We start from the raw sequence: 22,267 nt of genomic DNA on the forward strand, positions 1-22,267 counted from the left end.
TCTTAGATGATTAACATGAAACTTGTTATTAAACTATTAGACAGAACAGTCAGGAAGTATGAGAAGTGGTGATAATAGTGCTCCTCTCTCCAATTCTTTGCAGAGAATCCATCCTTTGAGTAGGTACCAAGCAGCAACCTCCTCCACAGAGGGGAAGGAAGAGCAGAGGCGGTCTACGTTCCTTCAATGGGGCTTTGTGGACGCTGCCATCCTTCCCCCCTGGCCAACCCCTGGCAACCCATTGAAGAGTGTCACATGGCACTCCCACTTCGCACACATCTCACAAAGCGGTCCTGTCACTTGCAACTCATTGACATGCGCTCACAGTGACGTTCATTGGGAAATGGGCACGCTCCTCCACTGGGTGGCCAAAATGTGGCTTCCTGGATACCGCATTCATATTTTTGGAGGAGGAAGTGGAGAGTTGTTGGGAGTGGGTAGAGTGGGGGTCGGTCGACACCTTCAACTGGCAGTTCATGTGACATGCACTCCTATAGATGAAAAGGGTATTCGAGCCACATTGAAAATAAAATAATTGTTGCTTCCTAGTTGTACGGAAATGAAATACTGCTTAGGAACAGCTCACTTATATTCACTTTTGAGTTCAATACATTTTCATTCAATGTTTAACAACTGATTGTGATAAACACTGATGTCTATTATGCTACTGCATTTTAATGTTAGTCCTGATGATGGTACTTGGAGTGCTAAGTATTTTTTCAGTGGTGCTAATAGAGATGGGCGAGTATCAATATCAATACCAGTTATCAGTATCAGGTTGATAGGTTTTATTTCAAGGTATCGGCACTTGCAAGGTCAGCCGATACCGGCATCGGTTGCCCTCTTGTGGCCGTTTTACGAATAGGAACTAGAAATTAGAAGAATAGAAAATGTATATTAATTTCATGCAATTTTAAGGAAAAATACTAAATTGGGAAATATAGGTCTTTCTTTTTTGGTGAGAAATTGTATCAAAAGTACTACTGGTATCGGTCTGAAATCTATATTGAACATCCCTATTTTGCAACATACTTTTGACATATATCAGCATATGTTATGCTTCTTTATGGGATGCTGCCATTTTTATTTCTTTTTTGCGGAAGGAAAATGTTGCTATCTGCTGCACATTCGATTATTTTACACAGTCTCCCTTATCAATTCACGACACACTAGTATCACTGTTAAACATTTCCCATGCTGCCTGAAATCTGATATTTCCCAGGAAATGTGAACGCAGCATTGGTTCCAAACTACAGGCTCGCCCCCTTCCGGTCGATAGACGCCACGCCAGTAGTTTTGGCTACTTCACTTCTTAAAAAGCGTGTCCCCTCCCTCAATCTATTCTCCAGCGTTGGCATCGTTCCCAGCCGACACGCCGTCCTCAAAACGAGCCAACAGATTCACTCGCCCAGTTCCCCTCTTGTCAACTGGTCTGAGTGGGAGGAGGACGTGTGCATCGAGCCACTCGTAGTTATCTTGGACGCTGTTTGGGGAAACAAAAAAACATACACACGTTTACTTGCGGACCGTGCTGCTCATCTCATCTGCCTTTCCGGTCCTTAAGTGGATTTGAAGAAAGCGACACATAAAACAGGACAACGCATCCTCTAGTTCCACGCGTTGTTTTTTTTTTTGCAGACCCCTGTTTTTGTGTGGGTTTTTCCCCCCACCGTTTTAACCACAAGCGGACGTAACGTGATGAGGTCCCACCTAGCCGCGGCATCGAGCGACGTCAATTTCAATTAAGGATTCTTATTTTTTTACTTTTAGCGTCAGCGTTCCACTTCAACTTCCAGACTTCGGAGAAACTGAAAGAAGAAGAAGACTGCAGCGAGGTTTTGGAACCTGCTTGCTTGGTGAGTGAGTGGACGCTGGCTTCTTCTCGTCCCCATCCACTTGCATAATAATTATGACTCCTAGCTAGCTAACGTCACTTTGCAACAAGCAGCGATGCTACCGAGCTGATTATAAAGAAGACACTAAGCGTCATTAAAACGCTCACCTATTCATCTCTATAAATTACTTTGCGTATGATTCGAGTGTTTTTTTTTATTGACGCTGAGAAACAAACACCACGCTTTTGCTTTTGCTTTTGCTTTTACGAGGTGCAGCTGACCACAAGGGGCTTATTTGAGCTAGCAAGCGAGCCTACGCCCCGGGGGCTCTCACGTCCTTTTCGACAAGATTCTGTCACACTCGGGTGATAATTAAAGATGTCAGCTTGCATTGACGGACTCGACCTTGAGTGTAATATCCCTCTGTGGGACATTGTCCCGGTGATCAAATGTCAAACGGTTTCGTGTCCGTTCTTGTCTACGTGACTGAAGCTCATCATCATAAACTGGACACAACATTAGGTACACTTGCACATCGTAATGGAGTACAATACATGAGGTGTATTAACAATTTATTGGTGATGTTAAACTTAAAAAAAAGCACAGTGGAATTGTGGTTAGCACATTTTCCTCACAGTTCTGATATCTGGGGTTTGAAACGTGACTTTTGATTTGTGGAGTTTCACATCTAATGTCTTCATCAAACCTAACCTGTATGTTTCTGGGATGTGAGAGAAAATCCAGGAAAGGATAGGAATATGCAAACTCCACACAAGCTGGCCTGAGCTAAGATTTGAACCCAGAACCCTTGTATTGTGAGTCAGACAGTAATCTTTACCGCATTGAGTATTCATCCATTTTCATACCACTTGTCCTCATTAGGGTCGTGGGTGAGCTGGAACTTGTCCCAGCTGACTTTGTGTGAGAAACAGACCACCCTGGACCGGTCGCAAGTCAATCACAGGTCTCATATTGACAAGAAGCTAGTGCTTTCTTGTGATCTTAGTGGACGGAGGGCGACAAAATTACATGACCTAACATCTCACAGCTGCTGATGGGTGTATCATTGCACATAGGACATGATATTAACAATATCAACTTACTATTGCATAATGTTGCACCTTGTGTTCCTTGATATGAATTAGAGCTTTAAGACAGACATGGTATCATTTTTCAATAAGGCAGCAGGTTTGGCCGGATGACGAAACGTCATGTGTAGTAGTGGAAATTGGTGGGACTTGGATTGCTTGACACAATAACACCAATTAAATCATTTATCTCGTACCTTTGCAATGATTTAGTCAAATGGGGGAGTTTTGGGAAGGAATCATGTAGGTGCCATATAATGTCTCAGTAAGGTGCTGCTGTTTCTTGGAGCACATACTGTTTCTAGCAGACTGCTGCAAATGTTGCTCTGGTATGTTGAGTGTTCCCGTAAAGTGTTTTGTGCTACTCAATAAATAATTCCATCCATCTATTTTAGTTTCATATTTCCTTATTGAGTTGGAGCCTATCCCAACTGACTTAAACACTAAAATAATCAGTCTGCTTTCTTGGAGGACTACAGTAATCTGCGAATATTTCATGTTGAGAGGCTGGAATTTCTAGGATTTTGGACAAGTAATCATTCTGTTATCAAAATAGTTGTCAATTAATTTGATAATCAATTGGTTGTGGATTTAATCGATCCATTGCTGCACCTCTAGTACATTGAATATTTCGGTTCCATGAGGTGCTGGTCTGTATTAGAAGTCAGTGGTTGCATTTTAGAGCTAACTTTGACCTAAACTCTACCTAGGGAAATATGTTTTCCCATTATTGGCATCAACCGAAAATTGGTAAATAAAATGTGTGGTTTTGAACATTTGTTTACAGGACAGATGCTTTTGGAGCATGAAAACAAAATACGTGTCAAAAGAAAATGACAATTTTATTGTCTCCATTTAAGCCTGCTTGTAAAATGTCTGGGCATTTACGAGGTAGGTTACACAACTCTGATTGCGCTTCACCAAAGTATACATTTACAAATAATGCTACTGGATAATTGTTTCTTTACCAAGTGACTGGCCAACTACTTGCCAGGTATACTTTATAGCTGTTGATTTGTTTATGTTATGGCATCTCATGTAATTGTGCTCTTCATTCGGACTGAGATAGGCATTATTTTTGGTTACTTCTGTACTACAAGTAAAAGTACTGTTTCTGCAATCACACCAGTGGGGAGGATGTTCTATCGTCTCTGCTTAATATTCCAAAAAACAGTATTGCGGTGAGGTTGCGGTGTTTGCTGACTATACAGTAGATGAGTTATAAACATTACGAGAGTGCCCTAAACTGTAACATCATGCTTCCTTGCATGCTGCCTTGTTTAAGGTACTGTAATTCTCGCAATGATGTGGCGACACGATGGATTTTATAGGATTGGGTATTTTCAGTGTCATACCAGAAATGATACAGCATACCTCCTATGTGCCAGTAATTGTTAGCCAATATGGTTTGATCCTAAATTGCATAGCTCAAGAAATCAGTTGCATTGCCTAACCTTACACGTACATATTGGGAAATATACAGTATGTTGAATAATCAGTGTCCCTCTACTATTGCAATAGCTGTGTGTATACAGGAAGGAACATGCAAATGTGTGCGGATCAATACGCCCCCTTATCTTGACAGAAGGTATTTACTGTGATTCCTTGTTAGGTTGATCACGAGCACAACGCTGGAGGTGGAAGTAGCGTACTAATACAGATCAAATTAGGCTCATTGAGCCAAGTGGTCAAGTTTGTACATTTCAGATAACCCCGGAACTGCCGGAACGGACATAATTTGACTTTGAGCGGCCATGAGCTTGCGTTTTTGATGCAAGAGGGAATGTAGTCCAACTAACTGCATAGTCCCACAGCCGTACAATTAGCGGTAAAACATTAAACCATCCACTTAATTGATGACAAAATATAAAGAACCTTATTTGTGGCATGGTGACCACTACAAAAAAAAAAAGAGTAAAAAATGATTAAAAATGAATCGCTGAGAGACAGCTGTGTCTGTCAGTTGCTCTTGTTTGTGTCAGCTTGTGTTTCTATCAGAGGCCATGCTGGAAGGGGGGGCTTTGCTTTGAGAAGGGGGATGGGGGAACAGAAGAGCAAATTTAGACAAGGTCATAGCTTCTTTTTTAGCGGTTGTTCTATTTAGATATCTGCGAGCCTCTTTTTGCTTTGTACTTCATATTTTCACACATACATGAAGCTTAAGCAATAGTTTGTTCAAATATTTCGATTTTAAAGGAGCATTTTAATTAGCTTTCAGTTGATCGAAAAACAACCATGAAAATATTTAGTTTAGGTGATGCCATATTATTTGTTTGTTTTTCTCCTGTAAACAATGGCGTAAATCTAAATGGTGTTAAATAAGAATATAGGTCAGAACACCCTAACGTCATCTGTCCATTTAACAACCTTTGGTTGGGTGTCTGTTATTCTAACAAAGAATATAAATAATAAATGATGAGTTCTAATGCAGAAGCAAGACAACTCAATTTTTTTGTTAATATATTTTTCTTTCATGTATTAAGCAATTGAGATGCTAATTTGGGGGGGAATCTTACTTTTATTGAAGTTGTTTGTGTTTCAGGTTTAGGAAAAGCACCATTGAATAGCAGCCAGTTAGTAGGCGTGGCTGTATTTTTGTCTAAATGGCACTTGATGGCTTTTAACTTTAAACCCTTCCAATACAGAGAATCTGACTGAAATATATAAATAATTGCATCTAGTAGCCACATTTTTGCCTCATTTCTTTGTGACATGATTAATCTACAATAAATTCTGCACGATTTATTTAACTTATTAGCAATAAATTAATTGTTCATCTCATCTCAAGCCTACTATTGCTGTGACTTAACAGCCACACTTTCAAAACTTTTAACGGCATTTAGGACGAATCAGTCAACGCTCGACCTAACTGTGTTTTGAATTATAAGTTAGCTATCATCGTTTGTATCGCCATCCACAATAAACCACATCATGCTTTTAGTGTGGACATGTCAAATAAACATTGGGACCTGCTGCATATTTCCTTGTTCTGCCTCTGAGGCCCTGGTCTTTGGTCCAGCCCTAAAGCATATTAGGTTTCAGATGTGCATATCTCATAGTGCTCGTAGCTGCTTGTGGAAATTTCCACTTCTCCTTGGAGCTGCTACTTCTGAATGAAATGCTGTGGAGGTAGGTGACTGAAAACTACAGTTGTGTTTTTGGAGGATAGTCCTACAAATCTATGTTTGGCGTTTTGGAAAATGACTAATTCAGACCACGTTACTGTGCAGTTCCTCATTCCATATTGACAATCTTATATCCGTAGCTTCTGACTGATCCTTGTTATTTTTGTAGCAATGGGTCACGATCAGAATCTTAAGGGAGCCTTTAAGACGTTTCCTGACGGGAAAGTGACGTGCTCATTGTGTGGAGGCCTGTTCAGTTATCATCCTGAGTAACACAAGGGGGGTGGGTCTTGAGTTACATCCTGGAATCATTATCAGGTTTGATACAATTCAGTAATTCAATCTTGTGTTGCTATATTCGGACAGTCAGTGGAAACGACTGAGGAGTTCAGGACAATAAAACCTTGGCAGAGGTGCCTTATAATCGTTGACTCTGTCATATCCTAGGAAGGGGTGAGGGTGTAGGATGACTGTGGAGTCTTGTGCATGCACTTGCTCATGCCAATGAATGTGATGCGCAAGCGTGGTTGTGTAATAATGTGAAACCTTTGGAGTGAGAGAAAAGCGAAGGTGGTAGAAACGATGGTAAGATGATAGTAGATGGAATCCAGCGAGAACCATTACCAATCACGAGACACTTGGATACTGTCAAGCTTAGGGATGATTACTTTGTTGCAGGAGTAAAAGTACAATGTATGGCTTAAATCATGGTCAGAAGAAACTAACAGGCATTGCAAGTAGTGCTGCAGTACTGAATGATCAAATCTGCAATTCAACTGAGCTCTCTCTATGGAAGGTTTATCTTAATCTTGTGTTTGTGTTGGTTCTCTCCAGTTATTCCAGTTTCCCCCTACAATCATCTGTCTCCTTAATCGGCCTGAACTGAACATCCCCGTGCAGGATAAGCAGTGCAGATAATGGACAGATGGAAGCAATTTACCCACATATCCAGTGACAGCATTTACAGACACAATCTCAGTGTGGCTGGCTAAACCAAATGTTTTGTTGAGTATAACTAAAATCTTAAAATCTCTGAAAGGGGCAATCGGAAGAATATACGGTAAAGAAAATACGAGGAAGAGACATCAGGTCACTTCCTGTTCAGTTGCTTAGCAACCAGCGGGAATAGGGAAGCTTGAGCTGGCCGCTGTCCCCCTTGCACCCTACCCCATGATGGATATCGGCCAAAACAAGTGTGGTGTTAAAACCTCATAACACTAAGAAACCATTGGATCTGCGTGGAGTATGTCAAAAACATTTTTTTAAATAATTCCTGCAACCCTTCTAATTGTAACACAAAGTTAGATAGAAATGAGGTGTGATTTTGCCAGTGTTAACTGACACCTGAAAGCAGCGTCGCACCGTTCGTTTACGGCAAGGGTTAGCGGTCTGTCTTCAAGGTTGGTGCAGTTGCACGCTTATAATACAAAGTCCCAAAAGGCTTCCTTCACTGGTTACCTACCTGGCAAAAGATAAGCCGACCAGCAAAGATGTATTGCCACTCTTTGAAGTATGATCACCGGCGCTGCCCTACTGACCCATACTTCTTACAGTAATACGTGTGACCTTTGGTCCCTACTTGTTCCACTTTCATCAAGTATGCAATATACAGTAGAATGCTCATCAATGCAAAAGCATTATACCCCACTTTTCCAGCTCACTCATCCAGGAATGTTGTTTCTATTTTGCCTGTTGTATTACACAGAGAAATGGACAATTAGCCGATTATGGAGGTTGTAACAGAGTGCAAAATGTATCTTGGTCAATGCTCGTGTTTGTGAGACTGTGTTCTTTCTTTGAGACAGAATATGTGCCTCCCTGGTGGTGTTTGAGCTCACAAAAATCTGTAGCTACCTCTGACTGCATTTAGATAAGAGCGAGATGGCTCCGTTCAGAAAAGTGAAACAGGCGTTCAGTTTGTCACGGAGTCTTTCTAAATGTGGCAAAGCCTGCGCAAACAAGCTAAAGAGATTCAAGGCCCTTGAAAGTCCTCTCCCTTCTCTTTACGCTATATCATTCAATCCAGATGTTAAGCGTAAAGGCAATGACCAGGAAAATGTATTTGTTGCACTTGCTGGTCTCAGACTCTTTAAAAAGTGCCCCATGGCTCAATTTTATAGCAAAAGAGTTGCACTCTTTTCAAGTTTGCCCACTATTACTCTGTTTTGCCCTCTGAGCAGACTGACCTGGTTTTCATAGGCATGGCTTGCCTTAGACATTTTATATAAAATTCTGGTCCAAGTAATTTGACCACAGTCACAGTGGTGCATCTCTAGAATGTAATGAATGTTTACACTGCCCGTTCACTCGTGCCACAGTAGTGGCAGCAATCGTCTAAGTCTTGAGTTCATACATTTGGCATTATACTTCTTGAAGGATACATGCAAATGTTTTGAATGAGCTTTGGACTTTCTGTTCTCTTGTGCTTTAACTAAAGTTACCAGTCCATGAGCAGTCCAATCTCCTTTGAGCTTTTATGTCATTGAGAATGTATACATTTTGGCCCCAAAAAAAAAATTTGAGAGCAGTAATGTCAAAGATAAAATTAGTGGTGTCAAAATTGTGTTTATTCTGGGCCATAATGAAGTTGCCCCCAGAGCTGTAAAACCTTGCATAATGTCCCTTATCCTCATCACACTGCAGTGGGTGGAAGTGAAATCATCATAAAGCTGCATCATTTGGAGTTCCAACACATAACTCCGGCTCACATTTCATGGCTTAAGCTTCACAAAACCTCCTTCTGTCATGATGTTTGCAAATGGGGAGGGTCTTCACTCTCTTCCACAAAGAGTGAATGTTATTTATTCCTAGGCTGTGCTCTTCCTTCTTCAGGAAGAGTAGACATGTCCAGTCATGTCCCTTTACTAGATCCTGGAAGTGCCCCTTGACTATTTTTTATTTATTTTTTACTACCACATCCAGGCATTCTTTATGGAGGAGTCAGTTTATTGAACATATTGGTTTAAGCAGCACGGCAGAATTGTGGTAAGGATGTCTGCTTTGCGGTCAGGAGTGCGGGGCTCTTAATTGGCCATTGCTGTCAATGTAATTGTAATTGGTCGTTTGTCAATCGACTCGACACATGCCCTGTGATTGACTAGCAACCGATCCAATCTGTATCCTGCTTCTAGACTAAATTCAGCTGTAATAAGTTTTCTTGCTTCTAAACCAAATTCAGCCGTAATAAGTACCAGTTACACGTGCCATCAATGAGGACAAGACTACAAAAGTGGATTGATGAATTGGATATTAATGTTTGGACTCTTTGTCTGGTCACTAGAAAATGAATACTGGAAAAATACTGAAGAAAATTACATTCGCTGCTTACAGACCTGTACAAACTGTGTTTGATGATTAATGAAAGTCGTGTTGAAAGTGAAACTTACTTCAATGACTTTTTACTGTAGTTCCGCTTTTTGTTTTTGTTGGTGGTTCACTTTTAGTTTATTGGTCTGCGTGTACACGGTATGTGTTGTGAGCTGTCTGATCGTGGTCTCTCTTACTTTCCAGAATATCCATGAGCTCCGATTTTCCACACTACAGTTTCAGGATGCCAAATATAGGGTTCCAGAACCTGCCCCTTAATATATACATTGTTGTGTTTGGGACAGCTATCTTCGTCTTCATCCTCAGCCTCCTCTTCTGCTGCTACTTAATAAGGTAAGCACTATTACACCTTTTTAGCTTGATCATCTGAACTGGACGTTGTGGATTCTATGCCGCATGGCATAATTCCTATGCACAATGGAATACACAAAAACTCTGAAGGGCCCTTTTTTTGTGCCCAGTGCAGTTTTATCTTCTTTTTTTGTTGTAGTTTTGTAGACCAGCGCAGGTAGAAATAGACATTTATACCTACTTGATTTCCTGCCAGTCAAAGCGGGTCCTCTAATTCCCTTTAAATTCAGCGCAGGAGAGACACACGGTTTACATGGTGGAAGCATAACAGACTTGCTGGAGTCCATGCGAGAGACAGTTAAGTGCAAAGTACGTTTAAGGAACTGCAAGAAGAACTTGCTCTCAAGGTGGTGCTTTAAAATATATTTAAGCTGTTTATGATCATGATGCATTCAGTGATTTGACTTCGACAATGATTCACACATTTGTCATATTTATAAATGAAATACAATGACATCTACCACACATAATCAGCGGAGCCCTTCGACCAAATCCACCAACATCGCGTTACACCTGCACCACAACTTAGACCTTCCTTTAGCTGGACTAAGATCTCGTCTACTTGCTGTGACCAAATTGTCCGGTGCTTTGGGGACGTGTAATGGAAAACGCCCACGGTCTGGCAAGATTCCGAACACTGTAAACTAAACTAAACTGCCCCAGCACGAAAATGAAGATGCGCCTGTTTTTAAGATGAGCGCCTGTCTACGAAAATTAAGCCCTAAATGTATATTTAGAAAAACAAACATTGCAAAACAGAACCTTGGCAACCGCAAGGTTGGCCACCTCCACAAATATTGCAACATATAACACAGCGCTGTTAGTTTTTCTTGGAGGGATCCAGGTTTCACTGGCCTTTTATGTTCAATGGAAATTTTGTAGATTTTGTAATTCGCAGGAGAACAAGGACAATATTAGCCAGAGCAGCATCCATGCTGCAAACAGGCTTGGAATCATGTGTCAGCTATATGATTTCATCTATTTTTTTTCTTTAAAAAAAAATGGTGTTGTATTCATTGTGTTTGTAGGTGTCAATTATTTCAACAGCACAGTTTGGAGAAGTTTTTTTTCAACAGTAATAAGATTTGTATCAGAATCGAAAGTAATATTAAGTTAACAACCCAATTTATTGTCTACATCAGGGGTGCCCAAATCTGGTCCTTGCTCACGATGAGCCCCTCTATCCAGACTTTTTTTTTTTGACGTCTCCCTCCTGATTATTTGATTCAGTTGTGTTAAAGGTTCCTCTTGAGGACTTGATTTGAACATCTCTGGTCGACATTATGATAATCATGGTACTTTCCGCCAAAGAATTAATTCTTAATCCCCCCCTCTTTTTTTCTTTTTTTCTTTTCTTTTGTATTTTATTTTTTTCATACTGCCACTTTTCAACTATGCCTGGTTTGTACTCCGCTTGACATGTCGCAACTCGTTTTTGGTGATTTTTCCATTGGCAAAATCAGTTACACCCAAATTACACAAGGTACTCATGCATGTCCACAAAGGTTGAATCAATCAATGTTTGTTCTTAGACATTTAATCCTACAGACCTTTAGGTGTGGCGTCTCCCTATGTTAGTTTCCTGGGGGTGGTACAAAAAAAGGTGTGGAGGTGCTGACGAGCATTTCTGCCTGGGTGATGACATACATTTTGTGCTAATACTCTGCTAAAAGAAAAAGAAAAAAAAACACTGACCGTTGGGTATCACTGTCCAGTACCTTGCAGCACAAATGATAAGTAGGTTTAGTGCTCATGTTCTAATTCAACCCCAAAGAGGATACAGTGTGGCTTTGATGCAGTACCATGATTTTATCCAAAAATATATAAACTTTAGTTTTTCATAAGAAAAAAAAGAAGACGCATTTTTGCTCATTTAAAAGCATCTAAAGATGCAGTCTCCCAAAGTTACCGTCCCTGTACAGATGCACTGAACAATCTTTGTGTAATCTACAGATTTTCCTATTTCTAGTATTACAGCATCTTTTGATTACCGGTAACCATTTTGACTGATATAGCAGACATTCCATCAGCGCTCTTTTGTAGATTTAACACATTTATTGTTTTTCTTACAGAATTCCGCTCACGCAAGTCAAAGGGCCCTATTTTCAAGCCCAGCCCAAGTCTAGCACAAAGTGCAGTCTAGCTGTGCTAATATGAGGGTTGGAGTTTTTGTGCAGTTAGAAATGTGCACTTGCGCCGTTGTTGGCGTGAACACAGCCAACTTGCTTCCCGTCCAATGGAAGCAGCTTCTCTCATTCCCTTTTAATTCCGCGGAGATGAATTGATGGGGTGGAGATTATGCACGCAAAGTACGTTTAGAAGGAATTGCAAGAAGATCTTCACTTGTGCAATTTTGGTAGCGCCAGTGTTGCAACAGCCAGCCCAATATGTTTTCTTAATTTTTTTTAATAATATGTACATTTTGATCGGATTATGTCATGGTCACACTACCCAGGTGCCTTTGAACACTCATTTAAAGAGAGGAGGAAACTTTTCAGGTTTTACCAAGCAGTGCGGTTCAGTTCTTCATACTACTGTGTGTTGAATTTCATTTGAAAAACTTAAATAGTGTGATGGAGTGTAACCTTATCAATAGATGACATCATAAATTAATGTTAACACCCTTTCCTTGATATAAAACAGCAAATAATTTGGATTAAAAAAAAATTGTTTAGTTATAATTCACTGTTTGCCAATCAGTAGATAGGAGTCAATCTAATTCCACACTTTTGGTTGGTGCAACTGAATGGACCAACGGAAAGATGAATATGTATATTTTTAAAAAGCCTTACTTATCAGTTGTTTTAGTCGGTGAAAAAAGCTGAACTAAACATATCTACTGCTTGGTGGCAAAGGACTTGTGATACGTTTGGAAGTCTCATTTAAAAATGTGCATCTAGAAGACCCATGGGAATGTCACCCTCAATCCCGTCCGAGACACTTGGGAGTGTCCGCATCTTTACCTGCTGACCCCCCCTTTTTTTTATATGTCAGTTTCTCTCCTAGACTGTGCTGCTTGTTTTACAGATCCCTCTCACTCTGCTGCGAGAGGTTAAGGTTACTTGTAATGGAGGTAAATCTTACAAACCTACGAATTTCTCTTATTTCTCTTGCTCATCCTTCCCCCTTGTCCTCCATGTTTGTTGTCACTCGTAGCCTAGACGTTCCTTTTCAGTGCTGTGCCTGTTCTCTCTTCACTCATTGAGAATTGCAAACTGGGTTCTGCTCCTTATCTTTTCAATAGTTGGGTTTAAAAAAAAAATCTATTTGCAAGTATAAGCAATAGAATAGTACTCGTAACTGCTTGAAATGCATTTTCTGAGCACAAACAGAGAACAGTAGAGTTAGGTTTTTACTTAACCTGTAATTGGTTAATCCAGTGCCAATGACTTAGTGATGAGTCTCATGACCGCAAATGCAGTCATGCCGGACAACTTTGTCAACCACCCTCTCATAGTTTTGCGATCTTGCGCAAAATGTAGCACCATTGTGATTTCGCCATTACCTGGCATCGCTGTGGCACATTTAAAATTGGTGTCATGAGGCAAATATTTGACAAGGAGAGGGCATTTGAGTTTGTTTGTTTTTTTCTGTTATTTTTCCCCTCCCAGGTTCTCTGAATGATCTGTGTGGTAATGATGTGGAGAATATGGAGTTAACTCACTAATCAGAAAGCTCTTTTGTCTTTTCGTCTCCCCAGGTTACGGCACCAGGCGCACAAAGAGCTCTATGCATACAAACAAGTAAGTATTGAGCTCACTTGCAAACAGTACACACAGCTAATAGAAATAAATAGAAAGCAAATAGTGCTGAGTGACGCCCAAACCGCACCCGAGTTGAACTGGTATTTTAACAGGATATAAGAAATAGTTAGTAATCGAGTGTCTGACAAAAATGTGGCAAGCAAGAGAGAGATTCTGCAATCATCATGTGCTCTGACAAGAACGAGGCAGTAAATGGCTTTCAGTTTGAAGCCAAAAGAAAGGGAAGCCTGACTTTCAAGGATCCCAAATAGCAGGTGCAAAATTTTGTGTTCACTCACTTAAACAGATTTTTATACAGATTCTCACGAAAATCAAGTCTTCTAGCACTCCCAAAGTTAAAATATTTTTCTTTAATCACAAAAATTGGTCGATACAAAAAATGTCTGCCTCAAAACTATAACTAATACATTTACAACCATATTTGTGGTGCCCAGAACCATGTTTGGGCAATTACCCGAGTCATCAATTGATTGGATAGTCGATTTGATTGTTAGTGACAGCCCTAAAAACAGCATCTCTTCCTTGGCGGAGGTAAAGCTCACAGAGTTGCAGCAACCATTGATATAAACCACATATTTGTCCCTCAATATTGAGCCTTTAATTAATTTCCTCCTTATACAATGCTCCAGTGACTAATGTTTTTCTTTCTCTGATATCCCTTTCAGGTCATTCAGAAGGAAAAAGTGAAAGAGTTAAATTTGCATGAGGTGAGTTCTCACCTTTCTTATTCATGTTTGATCACTTGATGACAGTCATGCGATCAAAGATATGTTCTATTGTTATCAAGGAGTTGTCTTGTCGACAAAACATCCTGTAATGTTACAAGTTCACCATGCATGCACTGTCAGATTTTTAACTAAGACCGTATTTTATTTTATTTTACAAAGAAGGCACAGCATGTAAGCAATCTGGTGTTTTAATAATTGGACTAAAAATCATTTATAATGGGGGCGGGGGGGAAGGAAAAAAAAAGCTGTGCCTTGAAGCACATAGTGGCATTTGAGTTGCACAACACCGCAGCAAAAAAACAACTGCACAGTTAGCAATGTTGACGAATGACAATCATGTTGCACCAAATTAGTTATTCATTAATATCATACAAGTGCATCTTTTCTTTAGTGCTCTACTGATCATAATTGTCAAACGATGATCTATGTCAAAGCAACATTTGTATGATGATTTATTTACTATGTTTTCACAAGTTTATTTACTGGAAGTCAGTTGTCGATAGGTGCAGGCCTTTATTCATTGGACTGAGATAATTACACCGTTTTCCCCCCCGAATTAAGAAAAGAGAGTCATCCAATTTCTTTATGGCATTTTTTTAGAGACTGAATCTATTTAGAATAGGAATTACTTTTGTGAAAATACGGTGTTAAATTCAGCAACGAGTGTCGTTCCTTACGGCATTTTGTGTTTTTCTGCACTTGGGTGTTGTGGATTTATATTTACTGCCTTGTGTGTCTTAACTGTCACGACTCACAAGCATCAGGAGTTTCTTGTTTCTGTTATTGCAAACCGGGAGAAGGCATCTGACAGTGACATGTGAGTCACCTCAGTGGCAGATACAACAATCGAAGACAATGTTGCACACACGTAGACACACAGACCCTGGTGATAGACGACCCACTTTTTGAGTCCCACACTGGGAAAGTGCAGTGCATTCAAGTCTTTGTATTTTTCATTTGATTGATTTGAAAATGGTGACACAAGAGAATCTGTTTACTTTTATACATATTTATACAATAGCATTATCTGAGCCGTATAGAATTCATGTCACACGATATGGCATTACAGTACTACAACCCATTCATAAATTTCGAAAACCACTTCCCTGCTGCCTCTTATGAAATTATAATAATCCACCGGGACTACCTTGTTATATTGTGACAAGACATATTTATATAACTGGTGACTTCCATCGCCCGTCTGTAAGCTACTACTACACTTTGTTGTCAGTTTGACTGGCACATTTTAAATTCTCATTTTATATTCTTACATTTTCACTTACTCTAGGTGCCTCAATACATTTGTCCCCATGTTTTTTTTTTAAACACTGTCACTTAAGAACGGTTTCCATCCGTTACCCAGCTGTAAATACAAGGACACCTGGACTTACAAATAAGCCGATTTACACTACATTAAAAGTTTTTCTAGATATGAGCCAAAGCTCATCTGATTTTCTTTTCTTTGTTTTTGTTTTTTTAAACTAGCATCGACGTAGCAGTGTCATGCAGCTTACTGAGCAGTTGTGACTGTAGTCCTCCTGAATATACAAATACTCAACAGTAAAAGACAATTCAATATATATGTCAATACATGGGGTACGATCCGATTCAAGAACGGTAGATTGTCAAGTGGAACACAAGAGTAGTAGCAATATGATTCATATATGGACACCTTAAAATAGTCGTCTGTCATTTTTTCAGATTTTTCAGGAAACACAAAAGAAATGTGTCATTTGCATGAGGAGATGAGTTGGGCAAAAAAGTACTTTTTGCAAATAAATGACTTAGACAATTATTTTAAACATATGGCATAATTTTAACAATTCAGCCTCATTCTACATGACGGAATATCAAGAATTGAATAGAAAAGGACGACCTCTTTTAAAAGCTTTTTAATAAGTAGCGCCTATTGTGTGCCTAATTGTGTCCTAGTGCCATTAGTACCCGCCATGTCGTTTCGAACACACTTTTGTCCAAAGCTCCTTAGAGGTATAAAATGTGTTCAGTCCATATTAATAAAAGCTGGGTTGTATCCTTAAATTTCTCTCAGGGAGGAGTACTGCATAATATGCACTCGACTTCTGAGTTTTTAGTGTGCTTGTAGGCCAGGGGCTCTTTTGAAGGAAGAGCCAAAAAGACAAGAAATGAGTCATGACTGACTGATTTCACAGCACGCATGATACCGCAGGGGCCAGATGACCTGCAAGAGTGTTTTTATTGTTGTCTGAAGATATTTCAGTCCCTCTAACTCCACAATTTGGACACCGCAGTGACCTCTCTCACAGCCAACCGAACATGTGCCAAACGGTGTGAGCCCCCGACCGTTCCCAGATCTATCCCGTCTGTTTTCATTTGGCCTTGGGAGGCTTTCTTTCCACTTATCATTTCCTCCAGCCAAACGGGAGGGTGCAAAGCTGTTTGATGTCCTCTTGAAAAGAAAGTGTCTCAAAAAAAAAAAGAAAAAAAAAAGTCGCCTCTCCTGCTCTCTTGCAGATATGTGCGGTGTGCTTGGAGGAGTTCAAGCAGAAAGACGAGCTGGGGATTTGTCCGTGCAAACACGCGTTTCATAGGAAGTAAGTACAAAGCTTTGTTGATTTTTCATGTAGCCACACGCAGGTAAGAACACATGGATCTATCAGATTCTGGCATGAAGTTAAAGAGAGCCCAAAAATGAGTGAACTGCCTCCTAAAAAAAAAAAAAACACACAGCTTGAGTGCATAAACAAGTGAATGATTATGTTAGTTTCTCCTGCAATTTTTAACTTTCACAGATAAATGTGTAAGGGAACACTGCTGAGTGCATGACCACTTGACCGAGCTAACTTTGCCCCACATACTATACACACATACACAGCCTGCACCCTTTCAACTGAGTTGTTTATATCAGCCTGACCCCTCCCTTAGTCTAGTTTCTCCTCATGATGCAAATGACTAACTTCCAGAGAGACCGCCAGTCCGCCACTTACTGTAAGCGTGTGTGTGTGTGTGTGTGTGTGTGTGTGTGTGTGTGTGTGTGTGTGTGTGCGCGCGCGCTTCTAAAGTAGCCTCAGAATGCTAGCAAATCTAATGAGACTTCAGTGAGCACCTGAACTCAACAAGTATGTTTTGCATTTGCTTTGGCTTTTCATATCTAAGAGATGAAACTCCAATGGACAGTTTAGAGGCTTCACTGACATGTATGTTCTTGGAGTGTGAAGTAAGCACAGGGAGAACATGCAAATTCACAGGAGGGCCGGAGCTGAGATTCAAACCCAGAACCTGATAATTGTGAGGCAGACATGTTAACCACTCTGCCATTGTGCTGTCACAATAATAGTAAAATACTGTAAGAAAAAAATCAAGTGCGCGCTGCCAAGTCAGCTGCTTAGTCTGATTGTGAAGAGACTCACCTCTCAGGCATGTGTATATCATTTGTTGTTAATGTACAGTGACTAACTTATTTTTACATTTGTATGACAGTTGAAAATATTAAAACTCAACATGTATGAAGGCGACTCAGTTTCTATAAAAAATAAATTCCATTGATTTCTATGGGTTGTTTTCCCCCCTGAAGAATTAAGAGGTCAACTCATGTCCAGGATTATAATAATTTGGGATTCTTCATTATAGTTTTTCTTTCATCTTTTTGTTCAAGTTTTTAATGTTAGAGGAACTGCTTCGTATTAGTTTTTTTTTTTTTAGCTTTAGTATTAAGTGTTTTTTTCCCTCCCTATGTGCCAGATGCCTCATCAAGTGGCTGGAGGTGAGGAAAGTGTGCCCGCTGTGCAACATGCCTGTCTTACAGCTGGCCCAGCAGGCCGGCACTACGGAACCTTCAGTGCCGATCCAGCAGCCTCTGCCCGGTGTTGAGAACCTGGTTTAGTGGCCCTGAAGCCAACATATGGTGACACTATGTTATATCTATATGGATGGAGGGACGATCATACACAGATATAACAGTCGCTTACACAGGTCCAATTTGTTGCGATTCCGCGGACCTTTCTGGTGAAAAAAGGCACACAGTGTTTTCACGTCGAGTCATAAAAAGGTATTTTCCTCAGATCGCTTGGATTGATCATCAACTGGATTAACCTTTTTTTCTTTCTTCATGGGCACGGAAAGAACATTGATGTGGTTTCTAACCAAAGCATTTTTTTTCTGTGGACATCAGCTGAAGCAGGATGACAACAAACACAGCAGCCAAGATCTACAATACACTAAATACTCTACTGTTATTATTTTTGTTTTTTTTATTATTATATTTTTTTAATTTAACAAGCACTTTACAAGAAGTCAAAGCCTAATTGCTTGCAATTGTGGCAGCAAGGATATGTTTTATATTGGATTTGTGACCATCACTTCCATGTTCAGCATAAAGCCTCACAGGTTTTCATTTTGAAATGGCAAACTTTGACTAGAATCACAATTCTTAAAGGGACGGAATAATAAGGTTTGGTAAATGGTAGGAAATACTCATACAGTTTCATTACTTTGCACACATAAATGCTTTGAAAGAAGCTCAAAAGAAGCTTGAGTTTATTCATTTTCAATGAAAGGAATACACATGCCAAACTTAGTGCCATCGACTTTTATTATTCTTATAATGTGACTGTTTTAATGGTTTTGTATTCTGCCAGTTTAGAAGTGTTTCACAAAAATAAATGACCGTCTTTCTTCATATAGTGGCTGTGAGACGGAGGTGGTGGGGGCACTAATTTAGTAAACTGCAGAGAGTACTGGACGGCTATTATCGGTAAGACATTATGAGACTTATTTGTATGACTCTATTACATCATCTCCCCCAAGCTATTTTTCACAGATTCTAATAGCCATGATTGAGACGGTGTATAGAACGATGGGCTTATCCGTGTGTATGCAGTGTAATATGCAGAAATGAAATGTGCCGTCATGAATTAGGGTGTGGCATCAATCAGAGCGAAGGTCATTATTTGAAGAAATACGGTACATTTTGATTTGAGTTTTAAGTTCAAGACACTTTTATTTAACTCAAAAAAAAACATTTCTTAAATGTACAAACTAGTTCACACATTGTGAAAACTTAAAGCAGTATTAGGAAGTATTGGGATAAAAAAAAAAATGATGTTACTAAGCATGAATGACACTTATTGTCGGTCATTCACCTAAATGTGTTAAAGCGGCACTAAAATGCATTGGAAATGTTATGGTTCAAAGGGAGTTGCCCCCTGCTAGAGTCAGCGCTCACTGGATGTAATGAAGCAGCAGTTCCATTCACACATAGACACACACACTCACGCACACACACGCTCACTTTCTCGAGCTTTCGCTTCTCACTCTCTTTCTGTATGGTACTTTTTTGTTTTGTTTGGAGCTCTGAGCCCTGCTTTTTGTTTAGGTTTTTTGTGTGTCGCCCCGGTTGTGAACTGCTCCCGCTAAAAGTGCTGATCACTTTAGAGGTAGAAAAAAAAAAAGTAAAGGCACAATCAGTCACATTCCAAAAGGTGAAATTCATCCATCCATCCATTTTCTTAACCGCTTGGCCTCACAAGGGTCGCGGGGGTGCTGGAGCCTATCCCAGCTGGCTTTGGGCAGTAGGTGTGGTCCACCCTGAACTGGTTGCCAGCCAATCGCAGGGCACACAGACGAACAACCACCCACACTCACAATCACACCTACGGACAATTTTGGAGTGTTCAATTAACCTTGTCTTTGGAATGTGGGAAGAAACCGGAGTACCCGGAGAAAACCCACACAGGCAGGGGGAGAACATGCAAACTCCACCCAGGAAGGCCGAAGCCGGGACTCGATCTAACGTCCTCCGCACCGTGATGCGGACGTGCTAACCAGTCAGCCACCGTGCTGCCCAGGTGAAATGCAATTAAAGTTTTACAAAATAAAAAATATTAAAATTTGTGAATGTACTTGAATACAATTTTACAAGATTTTAATTTAAATGCGAAGCACAGAATTTTCATTCAAATTTATATAGAAAACACCATAAATGGCTTTGTAATTGTTTTGTGTTTAAAACAATGGCATTGCTTTATCTTAAAGTCCACTGGCTTAATTAATGCTAACATGTCATGGAATGTGTCTTAAACAGGCTAACCTACAGCATCTATGTGGCGGAGTAGTGGTGAAACTCATCAGCGTTTGTGTGTGTATGACTGCATTATACTGCCCCACCATAGACAAGCCAAAGCTGGAACAGGTTACAATTCATCTAAATTGCATTTATTTCAATGGAGAAAGATGATTTGAACTCAGATCTCAAGGCACTACTCTAATTGGACCAAATGGCTAATCTGAGGTGTTTGAATTGTACTGGGCAAGTGACTGATTGTGCCTTTAACAAAACTATTTAACAGTCAGGCTGCACAAGTTACGCACACAATACGCTTACACTCGTTACATTGCGTTGTTACATACACAAAGTGCCATATTACAAGGCTACAACTTTGTTGCACGTCTAACAAAATTGGGAACAAGTACTTTTTTTTTTTTTTCAAAAACCGCATTTATTGGTTACTGCACTGTTGCTTTTCGATCAAGTTTTCCTTATGAATATGAATCAAAAAGCCAAATAAATGTGTTCCTAATTAATGATCATAAAAATAGCGTGCAACATTTTATTCTGACTGTTAGCAACCCTTTTTGGCCATAGACCCATAGATGGAGAACCTCAACCAAATGGCAATATTGAAAGAACAAATTGAGCAACAAAATGGCCATTTTTGCCATGCTGTGCTTTAATTTCTTTATTATTTTTTTTTATTTAAAGGCTTCATCACTTAACAAATGTTACGTCATTTAGTCTTGCACAGTATTGGTCATTCACTGCTAGCCACACAAATCTTACATCCTTGAATGTATCCTGCTAACTCTGCGTACGAATCATCACCACTGTAACATGTTCGCATCGGTAGTGTTGAAGCCACAAAATGATCTTTAAACCGGGTACACGCATACCATTTTTTAATATCTTAGAGACATTTGACAATTGGGCTCTTGTTGACTTTACAATCGTAAGAGAACGAAATGGCTCAAATTAGGTCCAATATGTTAACTGTTTTCCGAGCAAATTGGGAAGGTAAAAAAACAAACACTTAATGGACCCCATACCATAGGATTATCTAAAAAAAGATCAACAGTTGGGCCTTTTATGACTTTGATCAGAAAGAGTGTTTAAAAAAATCAAGTAAAAACCATTCAAATTAGACCCAATTTTCAGTATGTGTGTACCCCAATTTAAGCGATCATCTCCTGCCATCTATAAATGTCACGTTATATTGTAAATATCACAAACATCCTCACTCCAGTCTATGTGCCAAAGGAATTAAAAGAACAAAAGTGATAGAAAGGGAGCAAAGTGATGTAGCCATGAGTACTGGAGAAGTGTTAAGATCAGAATACTTCATCAATCAAATCAGTTTCATTTGAATCTTTGTGGATGCTTTAAGGACAAGCACACTAGTTATTTATTCCTCTGTAGCTTTGTTGTGACCCTCCTATACAAACACCACTCACCCCCCCCAAAAAAATACAATATCCATTATAACAATCTTGACTTTGTTGTTAACACATGTTCTGTTTGTGGACTTTTACAGACATTGTTTGTAAACTAAGAATTGCAGCAGAATATTTTTGGAGATAATAATAATAGCTGTACAGTATTTGTAAGCTCTATTTTTGTATATTGCTATTTTAAGAGGAAAATTTTTTTTTTTCTTCATGTTTTTATTTGGCTAATTTCATGGTTATTCGTTTTAAAAGAAAAACAATTGCATGTGACTGACTTGAACTGTAATAAAGTTTCCAAGAGTTGAATCGTTCTCTTTTTGTGTCTGGCAAACCCGATAGCTAATATTTACGAGCCTTTGTGTGACAGAAAACAATGGCAGCGCAGCGAACTATTGGTTGTGACGTCAGCTCACAGTTGAAAGGTTTACAGACCAGTCAAGGGTCTTTGGGTTGTCCTCAAAATGACACAAATTTAGACTGCTGCCATTTTGTCTTATAGCCCCATCGTGTGGCTATACAGCATAATTACAACTCAAAACAGGTTTGAACCTGCGACGTTCTGTGTGCTTT

At 39.7% G+C, this 22,267-nt stretch overlaps 1 protein-coding gene across 1 annotated transcript; it reads left to right on the plus strand.

Annotated features, from left to right (window-relative positions):
- The first annotated feature begins 1,286 nt into the window (after positions 1 to 1,286).
- On the plus strand, positions 1,287 to 22,003 carry rnf24 (ring finger protein 24). The gene is made up of 6 exons (XM_086083328.1): positions 1,287 to 1,856; positions 9,559 to 9,708; positions 13,427 to 13,469; positions 14,156 to 14,197; positions 16,712 to 16,791; positions 17,939 to 22,003. The coding sequence occupies exons 2-6, from the start codon at positions 9,566 to 9,568 to the stop codon at positions 18,078 to 18,080; spliced, it is 450 nt and encodes a 149-aa protein (XP_085939454.1). The 5' UTR covers positions 1,287 to 1,856; positions 9,559 to 9,565; the 3' UTR covers positions 18,081 to 22,003.
- The last annotated feature ends 264 nt before the right edge of the window (positions 22,004 to 22,267 follow it).

This window comes from Leptonotus elevatus, chromosome 8, assembly GCF_054856555.1.
Source record: "Leptonotus elevatus isolate MCC_2025b chromosome 8, RoL_Lele_1.0, whole genome shotgun sequence".
NCBI classification, from domain to species: Eukaryota; Metazoa; Chordata; class Actinopteri; order Syngnathiformes; family Syngnathidae; genus Leptonotus; species Leptonotus elevatus.

Coding starts and splice junctions, on each gene's coding strand:
- rnf24 (XM_086083328.1), top strand. CDS start 9,566: ATGAGCTCCGATTTTCCACACTACAGTTTCAGGATGCCAAATATAGGG. Junction 13,470..14,155: donor AGCTCTATGCATACAAACAA/GTAAGTATTGAG, acceptor TATCCCTTTCAG/GTCATTCAGAAGGAAAAAGT. Junction 16,792..17,938: donor AAACACGCGTTTCATAGGAA/GTAAGTACAAAG, acceptor CCTATGTGCCAG/ATGCCTCATCAAGTGGCTGG.